This window comes from Bos grunniens, chromosome 2 (assembly GCF_055505025.1).
Source record: "Bos grunniens cultivar Pamir isolate PY7600 chromosome 2, Bosgru_T2T1.0, whole genome shotgun sequence".
NCBI lineage: Eukaryota > Metazoa > Chordata > Mammalia > Artiodactyla > Bovidae > Bos > Bos grunniens.
In genome coordinates this window covers 98053836-98066336 of record NC_141166.1, presented here as the reverse complement: position 1 = coordinate 98066336, position 12501 = coordinate 98053836, and the positions used below count along the sequence as shown (strand labels likewise).

General features: G+C 38.0%; 1 protein-coding gene across 1 annotated transcript in view; it reads left to right on the top strand.

Moving 5' to 3' along the window:
• ACVR1C (activin A receptor type 1C) overlaps window positions 1-12501 on the top strand; it is a 75058-nt gene that overhangs the window by 49283 nt on the left and 13274 nt on the right. Inside the window, exons 3-5 of the mRNA XM_086353917.1 lie at window positions 2726-2965; window positions 8785-9015; window positions 11579-11746. Of these exons, the coding sequence (XP_086210043.1) occupies window positions 2726-2965; window positions 8785-9015; window positions 11579-11746 (639 nt within the window). The remainder of the gene's footprint in view (window positions 1-2725; window positions 2966-8784; window positions 9016-11578; window positions 11747-12501) is intronic.

Below are 12501 nucleotides of genomic sequence, written 5' to 3'. Positions count from 1 at the left end.
TCAGTTATTGCATCAGGTTTCTAATTGGGCTGTAGGTATTTTCCAGGTAAGCATCTTTACAGCAAACATTTTTGCAGCAAACAGTTTTTGTCATATAACTAATTGGCCTCAAGGCAATTTTGCTGTAGAAGATCAAATAACTGGCTGACACTTTGGTTTGATAGTTTGGTTTCATTTCTCCATTGATGGAGTGCCCCCATTTTTATATTACATGAATGTTAGCTGTCATAATGGTCTATAGAGTGATGAGTAGATGTTGTTGATCTTAAAACATTGGATGACAACAATTACTGAAATGTGAAATAAGAGAAGGTAAAGCCAAATTGTGTACGGTACTAGAAAATGATAACGTTGGTTTTCAAATCCTTTGGTGACTTGAAGGTGCAGAGTTGAACCCACATTTTCCATGCAACTTTGGAATGTCTGTCAGTGGACATGGACTATCAACATGTGACATATCTATCAACATGTGACATATCTATCAACATGTGACAGTTTGCCAAGAACGAACAACAGCAGAGAGGCTTTCACAAAGCAATACAAAACTCAGTTACAAATATACACCCTAGTATTTGGAAACGGATACCTCTCTTTCTCTTTTTAAAATTTCTTACTGTTTTTTGGCTGTGGTGGGTCTTTGTTGCTGCATGTGGGCTTTCTCTTAGTTGCCGTGAGCAGGGGCTGTTCTCTACTTGCGGTGCCTGGGCGCCTCATTGTGGTGGTTTCTCTTGTTGCAGAGCACAGGCTCTAGGGTGCGCAGGCTTCAGGAGCTGCAGCACATGGGATCAGTAGTTGTGGTTTTCGGGCTCTAGAGGGCTGGCTCAGTAGTTGTGGCACAGGGGCTTAGTTGCTCCGTGGAATGTGGGATCTTCCTGGATCAGGGATTGAACTGGTGTTCCTTGCATTGCAAGGCAGATTCTTAACCATTGGACTATCAGGGAAGCCCTGGTACCTCTCTTAAGGAAGGAATACATTTTAGTGAAAAAGTGTTGCACTAAACGAGGAGATGAATCAACAAGCCTATATATATATAAAATACTATGATCAAAAGACTTGAAGGACAAGTTCTTAGGTACAACTCACTGCTGCTGCTGCTGCTAAGTCACTTCAGTCGTGTCCAACTCTGTGCGACCCCATAGACGGCAGCCCAACAGGCTCCTCCGTCCCTGGGGTTCTTTAGGCAAGAACACTGGAGTGGGTTGCCATTTCCTTCTCCAATGCATGAAAGTGAAAAGTGAAAGTGAAGTCGCTCAGTTGTGTCCGACTCTGTGCGACCCCATGGAGTGCAGCCCATCAGGCTCTTCAGTCCATGGGATTTTCCAGGCAAGAGTACTGGAGTGGGGTGCCATTGCCTTCTCCTACAACTCACTAAATAAAATTAATTATTTATGCAGTATCACCATGAACCTTTACACATTTTAAATATATTCACATATTTCATATTTAACTATAAAATATTTAAAATTTTGTTACTAATTTTCACATTTCATTGTTTCCTTTTTTTTTTTTTTTTAATGTTTATTTGTTTATTTTTTGGCCACACCAAACAGCATATGGGATCTTAGTTCTCCAGCCGGGGATTAAACCCATGCTCCACACATTGGAAGCACGGAGTCTTAACCACTGGACGGCCAGGGAAGTCCCTCATTGTTTCCTTTTTAACGTCACCCTTTTATTTTTTGTTATTTTATCTTTTACAGCAAAACTGCCTTATGGCCAACTAGTTATTCAGCAAAAATATTTGTGGCAAAAATGCTTACACTGAAAATACCAGACACGCTGTAATTGGTTTCTTAGCTTTTACTTTCATTCCCCTAGCGTCTGTTCATACAGCAGCCACTCAGAATATAAGTTAGATACTATCTTTTGTCTGTTCTAAACCCTGCAACAGCTTCTACTTGGAATAAAATTCAGAGTCCTTTTAGCCTGCAAGAGCCCACATGACCCTTCTCTCTTTGACCTCACTGACCCCATTTCCTTTCACCTTTCTCCTTGTTTACTGTGCTCCAGGCAAAGATTATTCCTGAACATGCCCAGTAGGTCTCTGCCTCAGGGCCCCTTGTTACATTTGATTTCCTTCTGCTGAGAATAGGCTTCCTGGAGCTACTTCCCTTATTGCTCCCTGATACCTCCCCGGAGTGGCCTTCCGTGACCAGTCTGTCTACAAGTCGCATCCCACATCAGTCTGTCTCTTTATTGGACTTTATTTTCTTTGACTTATGATCTCTTGCTTTTGTTTCACGTTTCCGTCCGTGGGTATGTGAGAGCATAAAGCACCACAGAGCAAGCATGTGGGCTCTTTCACTCGCTGCCCTGTCTCCGGCACCTGGAATAGTGGCAACGTGTTGTAAGAGCTCAGTGGTCATCTGTGGCAAAAAGGAGCAAACATGCCTTGAGGATGGATGACTGAAACATGGGGAGAAAGTACTCATGAAATGTTAAATGATTTGGAGGCTTTAAAAAGGATCCCGGGTGCTAGAGCTTTCCATGAGATCCTAATCCCGTCTCCACTGTCACCTGACAGAACCTAACCGCAGTTGCATCCTAACCTCAACTCTCTTTCCCTGCCTTCGCTTTTTACCACAGAAACTCTTTACCAACTAGCATGAGTGGATATTGTGTAGCTGCACATTATAGATGTGAATTTTTGGTGACTGCATTTCCAGTTCTAAAATACTTAACATGGATTGACTTATGGTCATGTTCTTTCTTTTCTTAATTAAAGCATCACCAAACGCCCCAAAGCTTGGACCCATGGAGCTGACCATTGTTGTCACCGTGCCAGTTTTCCTCCTGTCCATAGCTTCAGTGCTGACAGTATGGGCATGCCAAGGTCGACAGTGCACCTACAGAAAGAAAAAGAGACCGAATGTGGAGGAGCCCCTCTCTGAATGCAATCTGGTAAATGCTGGGAAAACTCTGAAAGATCTGATTTACGATGTGACTGCCTCTGGATCTGGCTCTGGTATGTGCCTGTTGTTCATTTTCTCAGTAAGAAAAATTCTTATTTAAAAATAAATCCCATTTTTTTTCTTAAAATTTTTTATTGTGGTAAAAGTCACATAATATACAACACACTATTTTAACTGTATTTAATTGTAGAGTTCAGTGGCGCTAACGACATTCACATTGTTGTACAACTCTCGCCATCTTCCCATCTTCTGAAATGTTCACCTTCCTAAGCTGAAGCTGTGACCCCACTAAACACTAACTCTCCATCCCCTCCCGCATCTCTCCCCCCATCCCCCAGCCCCTGGCATCTACCTATGTACTTTCTGGCTCTATGACTTTGAGTCTTCTAGGTACCTCACTTTTTAACAAAAAAGGGGCCCAAATATTATTAATTCCATTGTTTAAAATACTTGATATGGTACACGGTAAATTCTGGCATAGAAACTTCTTTCAGCATTTGATGAAGAGTAAAAACTGTCCTGGCCTAAAGAATTAAATCTTCTCAATTGCTTTTTGTGCCTTTAGGTATTCAGATTCTTATTTTCACATGCCTTCAGAATTTATTTCTGAAGCCAGGAGTTTCTTTTCTCAGCCCTCTGCCACATTCTGGATAGTAATAATAGTGGTTGCTGTCTTGGTCATGTTTCAGGGGCACAAAAGAGTTATAGGGCTTAAGCATTGAATTCTGGGGAAAAGATATTAGTTATGCAAAGTAGTGTTATTTGCTTGTGATTATGAAGGTCTTTGGAATCTGTAGTCAACCCCTGGGATGTGTGTGTGTGAAGTTAATAGGGAGCTGACCTGAAATTCAAATTAAGAATATGTTCTTAAAGCTTAGAAACAAAAGGGAAGAGTACAACATTCCTGTGGTGGCTGCTGCTGCTGCTGCTGAGGTTATATGGTAACTCTTTCCCTCTTTAATGGAACTTCAGAACCCCTGATGAAGCTGTTCAAAATACCAGGCTGTGTTTTGGCTTAAATGAGCCTTTCTCATAGCACAAAGCATCTGAGGGCTTTCTGGGTTTCGGGTGACAGAGCAGCTTCTCCCTAGTAATCACAAACGCCCTAAGATGGCAGAGGACTCCCAGCTATCATGTATATTTCAGCACATGGTGCTGCAGAAACATGAACTAGGGTGAGCCTCAGTGAACCATTTCGGTCATTCCTGCTTTGGAAAGATCATTAAGGATGATTACCCCCAAACAGATTTTGAAAACTTCCCTTGCCCATGGCCTTTAGGAGCATCCAAGCAGGCACAATTAACAAGGGCAGATGACAGAGGAGTGGGTAGCCTCTGTATGGGCATCCATATTTAACACAAAGCCGCTTTGGACTCAGAAGTATTTATCAGAAAAGAGACCTAATTACATCATCCAGAAAGCCCAATTAGGTTCCTGGCTCTGGGGGCATGATCACTTGCTGACTGACCAAAGCCTCAGTGTTTACAACACTGCACAAATCAGGAGACATGTTTTCAAAGGAGAAATATTGAAAAGAATATCTCCAAACTGTGAAGCTTGTAAAAGACATCCAAATTATGTTGTTGTATAGAAAGATGGCACTTTTTCTTTAAAAGTAAAACCTGTTAGGATTTAATACTCTTTCTTCCTTAAGTGTTACATTCTGGGGGCCACTGGGCCTTAATTTCTTGAGCCCTGGCGATATTCTAGGCTCAGAATATTGGCCCAGAAAGCTCTGACTTGTGCCAACTTCCTTGAAATCTTGTATAATTTCTGAAATGTTTAAGTGATTAAATAGCCATCTATTTCATCCCCACCAAAACATTTTAGTTCATATGAAGATGTAAAGCAGAAATACATGTTTTGGAGCTACTCCTATTTTTAAAAATAATTTTTTTATTTTCCTATACATGGCTGTAGTGGGTCTTTGTTGCTGTGAGGGCTTTTCTGTAGTTGTGGTGTGGGCTTCTCATTGCTGTAGCTGCTCTTCTGGCAGAGTGCAGTCTCTAGGGTGCACATGTAGTTACAGCAGGTAGGCTCAGTAGTTGTAGGTTCTGGGCTCTAGAGCATAGGCTCAATAGTTAGTTTCTCATATACTTAGTTTCTCTTCGGCAAGTGGGATCTTCCTGGACTAGGAATTGAACCTGTGTCTCCTGCATTGGCAGGCAGATCCTTTGCCATTGAGCCAACAGGGAAGCCCTGGAACTACTTCTTGAATATGTTTAAGATGATCAGGGATTTCCCTTTCTAATAAAAGAAATGGAGATTTTATAACTGGAAGCTGAGTATTTAGTTTAAGAAAGTATTCATGAGCCAGGGCATACAATCAGAAATTAAGTTTTTTGGTATTTTTGTTCATCTTGAAACCTAAATCTAGACTTAACTAATTGCTGGACCCTCTCTTTAGATTTTTCTACATTCTTTCTTAAAAGAAAGCTGTAAATGTACCCAGACATGGATGATTTTTTAAATGATCAACTTAAAAGCGTTCTAGGCATTTTTCTCCAAAGCCAGTGGCATATGTTTGGCAGTAACCACTGAATAACAGGAGTGGATGGCTACACTGCCTTGGATCACCAGGGAGAATATGTCCACGTGTAGCAAGGCTTCTGTCACAAAAGCTCACCGATCGGAAGGCAATCAGGCATTTTCCTTCCCCTCTGCTTCTCTTCCCTGGCCAGTGACTTGAAACAAGAAGCAACTTTGTCAGGTGTTGAGAGACAAAAATTGTGAAGCATATCCCAACCTGGTCAGGGACAAATTTCAAAGCAATACAATGCCTGTAAGAGAAGAGAACCGACTGATGTTTGACTGCACTGTCTTTGAGAGATGATGGTGTCTCAGGTGGCTTCAAAGAGGCTGGGTAGGTTGCTGGTTTCTGCTGTGATATTACACTCCTGATAAATGATGATGTTTCTATCAGACAGGCCTCAGTTTCTACGTGCTGCATGCTAAGTCGCTTCACTTATGTCTGACTCTTTGGAGCCCATGGACTGTAGCCCATTAGGCTCCTCTATCAGTGGGATTCTCTAGGCGTGAATACTGGAGTGGGTTGCCATGCCCTCCTCCAGGGGATCTTCGATTTGCAGAGAAAACCAAAGTCCTTGTGTCCGAAAAGGAAATCTCTAAGAGTGTAACACTTACTCAGGTTATTTTTGGTGGTTGCTTTCAAAGACCCTGAAGCAACTTTCATTGAATTTTACACTTTGAACTTAATTGCTGTGCTGATTACCTTAGATGATATCCTACTTCATCCCTGGTCTGCAGTCTTGATCATGTGCCTAATAAGTTTGCAATTTGAAAATATTGACTTATGTAGTTTTCTAGCCAGTTGTCATTGTTGTGTTTTCATAGGTAGTGATTGGTTATGGTTATGCTTTTTTGAATTTGTGCGTGCAAAATGAGGGGAGGGAGGAGAGATATTGGAATTGTAATTTGGCTTAATAACTGTTCGTACAACTTTCATTATGTGTCAGGTAGTAAAACTGACTATACCTTACAAAAATAGCCTGGAAAGTTTTCTGCTAAAAATGTTTCCAACAGGCAAGGATTGTAGTCATATCCCTTGAAATGGTGAGAGAGCAAGAACTTGGATTGAAAGCCAGTGTTTTAGTTGTAGGTCTGCCTTCCAGTTATTCCTGGGCAAGTTTTTGATTACCTTGCAGGCCCAATATTCTCAGCTCTAAAATGATAACATTGAACCAGGTGATCTCAGAAGAAATTTCTGGCTGTGGGGCTTTGTGACTAATTGTTGAGACCTATAATAGCAGACTTATAGTCTGTGCTTATTTAGTCATAGTGGGTGGTTCTCATGAAGAAAAGAACATTTGAACAAATTGTGGCTCATTTCAGGAGTAGAGGTGAAGCCTACAGGAGCTTACAAGATTGATGCTATCAGGGTTTCCCAGCCATCAGAGTACAATGATCACTAAACATCACTCTTCTGAATAAATTATACTGTGACCTCTTCAGTTATTTTCTCTCTAATTATAAAAGTAATAAATATTTGTGGAATGTTGGGGAAATCAAGAAAACGTACAACATTAGAAAGAAGAATCTCACAATTTACTTCACCCAATTCCCACTAAATAGAAATACCCATCATAGCATCTAGCATATATTGTTTTTAGTCTTTTTCCTAGACATATTTTGAATAGCTAGATACACTTATTTAGATGGATAGAATTTGCTGCTTTTTGTTAGCAAAAGTATTTTTTCATTTAACAAAGTATTGTTTTTATTATAGCAAAAGTATTTTCCTATGTCATTAAGAAATACCTCTATAAACAACATCGTTATTTTTGGCTCTAAGTAATCCTTCCTTGGACTTCACTGGTAGCTCAGTGGTAAAGAATCTGCCTGCTAATGAAGGAGATGCAGGTTTGATCCCTGAGTCAGGAAGATCCCCTGGAGAAGGAAACGGCAACCCACTCCAGTATTCTTGCCTGAGAAATCCCATGGACAGAGAAGCCTGGTGAGCTATAGTCCGTGGGGTCACAAAAGAGTTGAGTGTGACTTAGTGACTAAACAACAACAACCCCTCCTTAGACTTAATGTTAAGGGCAAACCATTATGGAGCATGTAATATGCCAGGTACCATGCTGGGTGCTTAACGTGCTGATGAATTCTCACAGTGTTCCTTTGAGAGAGGTAATATTATTGCAGTTTTGCAGGCAAGGAAGCTGAAGCTTCAGTTCAGTTCAGTTGCTCAGTTGTGTCCGAATCTTTGCGACCCCATGAATCACAGCACTTCAGGCCTCCCTGTCCATCACCAACTCCTGGAGTTCACTCAGACTCATGTCCATCGAGTTGGTGATGCCATCCAGCCATCTCATCCTCTGTTGTCTCCTTCTCCTCCTGCCCCCAATCCCTCCCAGCATCAGAGTCTTTTCCAATGAGTCAACTCTTCACATGAGGTGGCCAAAGTATTGGAGTTTGAGCTTCAGCATCAATCCTTCCAATGAATACCCAGGACTGATCTCCTTTAGAATGGACTGGTTGGATCTCCTTGCAGTCCAAGGGACTCTCAAGAGTCTTCTCCAACACCACAGTTCAAAGCTTAGAGAAGTTCAATAACTTGTTCATGATAACCATTGGTTCAGCTAAAATTGGAATCCATCTTTCTTATCTGTGGTCTTAATCTCTGCACCGTATTTAAAACTTTTTCTATTATCAGACATTTTCTCTTATTTTGCTCTAAGTAATAATATATTAAATATTTTGACAAATTCTTCTGCATTTTATGTTACATCTTTAGAATTCTAGAGGTATAAAGCTATTGGTTCAAAAGAATCTAAACATTTTAATACACTCAGAATATATTTTCTTTGACTTTCTTTTATTCCACATTTGATATTTTCTGTGACTGTACCTTGCTTTCAATGTAACATGATTGCTTCACTTCATTATTGAATCTGATTCTTCATTTTCAAACTTTAATTTGTTTTTTTTTTAAAAATAATTTATAAAGAATTCTTCTGCACTCTCAGTTGTACTAGGAACCATGTATTTTATTTAAGAGGATAACAGCATATAGTTCTTAACTTTTATATATTTAGTAAACTGATTTTAATGTGCAAATCAAAGAAATTTCCAACAATTTTGGAAAGTTAGATATCTGCCATGGCAAGCTATGTTCAGGAAATTTTTGTTTGTGAATATGAATAGAGAAATTCATAGCAAGAACCTATAGTATTTTTTGAGCACACTTTGACATTTAAGTTTGGTATAATGGTGCTTATTTCTTCAAAATCAGTAAAATTATTAAAGCGCTTAAATGTTTGCCTTTGATGTGAAAATAATGGTCATCATGACAATTATTTTCTGGCAGTTACTTGTTTTTAATAATCAATTTCATGTTTTCTTTGGTTAGGTCTGCCTCTGTTGGTTCAAAGAACAATTGCAAGGACGATTGTACTTCAGGAAATAGTAGGAAAAGGTAGATTTGGTGAGGTCTGGCATGGAAGATGGTGTGGGGAAGATGTGGCTGTGAAAATATTCTCCTCCAGAGATGAAAGATCGTGGTTTCGAGAGGCAGAAATTTATCAGACGGTTATGCTGAGACATGAAAACATCCTTGGTTTCATTGCTGCTGATAACAAAGGTATTTTCAACCTAATTGAGTTCAGCAAATAAAATGTTTTGTTTATTATCAGAGGAGAATAAATAATCTCTTTGTTTTAATAAAATCTCCATGAAAGTCTGATTTCATTTTTGAGAAAAGAAGATGCTTTCCTCTTCTCCACAGGTAAACGTGCAATAAATGTACAAGAAAGGAGGGCAGATGAGTGATATATAGCCATGACGACACGATAGCCAGTTTGATATTTAAAGTATCTGATGACTGGTATGGCACAGGAACTAACCAATCAGAACAGAAAATTCAACTGTAACAGAGTTCTGGGAGAACCCTGCCATGCTAGGTTTTATCCCTTTAGTTGCTGAGTCATAAAAAGATCTGGAGGCATCTGGAGGGTTCCAGAGTTGCTTTGGGTGTCTAGGGCAAAGGAATACCATTGGAGGTTTTGAATAGCAGCTGTTAATTAAACAGGACAGAAATGTTTCAATATTTTGATAATTGATACAAAAATACCAATGAACGATGGCTGAATATTCATCTTTGTTAGGACTATACTTTCCTCTGTACATCACAATTCAACTCCAGGACTCAGGTTTACTATGAACTTTATTAGAATGGTAGCAAGCAAGGTAATTTTAGTGAAATTAATGTACTTTAGGTATGGTTTATATCTTGAGGTTTAACATTAACAACCCCAAATAATACAACTTTCTGAGATTTGTGGAACAAGACAGATCATCACCTTTTTGGTATAGAATTCAGTAGTCACATGCCCAGTAATCAGGGACTGAATATAAAGCCTGTGTATTACCTATGCTGGCTTTCTTCTTTTTGCATAGCTTTTATTTATTCGGCTGTGAAATAGTTTCCTTAAAGACAAACAGAGAACAAAAGTGAGCAAAACTTAATCCAGTCAATTATTTTATTATTTGAATCAGTAATACTCATTAAGAACCTTGGAAAGGTATTGATTGTAACCTCTGTCTAAAAAACCAAATTATCTGTGGCTATTAGAAGCCTACCATTACCTATGAAATTTAAAGTCTATGGTTACTTCTATTTAATATAAGCTTGATCGTGAAAGTATTTATGATTAATTAGATAGTCAAAGATAAGCTTATTGTTGTTATATGATTTGCCCATAGTTACATTTGCTGATGCCTTGTCTTTTCTGATTTGCCAGGGAGAAGGTGAGTAAAACCAAGAAAAGCCAGGGAGAATCTTAAAAAAAAGAGTCTTTCCAAATTCTTAACTATACTATTGAAAATGAAACATTTCTGATTAAGTTGTTAAGAACTTATACTTTTTCTGTGTAACACTGAGCTAAACTATCTAATTAGCTTAATTTGCAATGTTATGAAAGTGACTGTAGTTATTTGGTCTATCCTGATGAACCTAATTTAATCATTACATTTATTGGATTATAAAATAATGTGCACAAGAAAGATAACCCCTGATTGTTTTTTATTCAGTTTAACTGGTTTACCTTTGTTGATGGCCTCCTTGTCTGTGGCTTTGATTCCAAATGGTCTCTAACATCACTTTCATCTTCATGCATTTCTATGTCTTTTGCAACATTTACAGTTTCACTTTTTAGTCAACTGTCTGACAAAGACATTGATAGGAGAGGGCAAAGATAACCACTGGTGTTAAGCAGGGAGAGAGGTGTGAGTAAGGATTAGTTTTATTAATATATGTAGTCTGTTTTTTTATTAGTAAAGTTTATCATGTTATATTGATCTTTGAATTCCTCAGAAATTTTATCACTACCTGGATTTGGAAATTAAATATTTGGATAACCAGGAGCTCTTGTATGTAAAGCACTAGGTGGAAAAATTCCTTACCAAATGTTCATTAATTATAGTTTCTTTTCACTGAGGATAAAAACTGATCAGGACTTCCCAGGGCTATTGCAGGCATTTTATTCTGAAAGCTAAAGTGAAGTCTAGGGACTCTGAACACCTACATAATTTTTTAGGCTAATTTGTGTTCTGCTAAAAAGCTTTTATAAACTGGATTAGCTTTTGGTTAAATAAGGTAAATTATTTGAAAAGGTCTAGTAATTGTGATTGGTACTTAATATAAGCTTTGAAGGAAATTGTAAACTTCGTATTTTGAAAGGTGAATAAGATGAACATGCTTGGAATAGTAGAGCTTTTATGATAGTAATAATACTTTGTGTAAATTTGCTGTATTTCTGTTTCCTATTGGTACAATCTTTCTTAAAAGCTCAAGAATAATTTATAACACAATGCTGAGCCTAAGTGCATCTCTCAGTAGTTTCTCCTATAACGTGGTTGCTATTACCAGCAGGTATTGATATAGAGGGAATAAGAAAGGATTGTTCAGTTGTGCGAATCACTGCCTCACCCTCCTATGGTGATGGTGGGTACATGTAATAGGTTCTACTCTATCAATAGGGATTCATTGAAAATTGTCATTCTACTGACTCGGACTGTATTATCACTGAAGGAATTAACTTTGCTTTGTTAACAATACAAATGTACTTTAAATGCTGACATTGGTTAAAAGCTTTTGGCTTCTTTCTTAACATAAACTTACAGCAACAAAATAATTTTTCTGTTAGACAATGGAACCTGGACTCAGCTTTGGCTTGTCTCTGAATATCATGAACAGGGCTCCTTATATGACTATTTGAATAGAAACATAGTGACCGTGGCTGGAATGATCAAGCTGGCGCTATCAATAGCTAGCGGTCTGGCCCACCTTCATATGGAGATTGTTGGTACACAAGGTATGTATTTTCTAATTGTTTTTTCTCCTTGAATATGAAGTTAGAAGCACTAAGTTGTATTTTAGTGTTCACTTAGGTTTTAGTTTATTACAAAAAGTTATCAAATGTAAAGAAACACTAAAAGTACTTTATAAAGCTGAAGGTTTTGGCATGATATAGCCAACTCTTACCTACATACTCATCATTTTGTATACTAGCCATAATAATATTTTTATTCCAAGCGTCTCTATTGTCACCATTTAGCATATGTATCTGAGAGATCTTGCTTTGGTAGCAAATGCTCCATTCTCAGAGGTTACAAATAATTGAACTGTTTTTAAAAAATTGGAAAGGGTAAGGTGATCTTAAACATACTCCTATACCATGTACTTGAAAGCCAAATAATACACACTGTCTCGTCTATTTATTGAGTTAATAGAGAATTGGCTCTAGAAAGTTGTTCTTGTCACTGTAGTGCTTCTCAGATTTGGATTCTTGATCCCTTTAAATGCTTAAAAATTATTGAGGATGCAAAAGTTTGTGGATGTGGGTTATCTCTGTTAATATTTACTATATTAGAAACTAAAATTGAGAGATTTAAAAATATTTATTAATTTACTTAAAGTACAATAATTAATAATTAAATATTAAAATAACAGTTTTAAAACATAATTTTTATAATATAAAACCCAATATAGCTAAAATAATGGTTTTGTTTTACACATTTGCAAATCTCCTTAATGTCTGGATTTTCATACCTGTTCTTCATTTAGTCT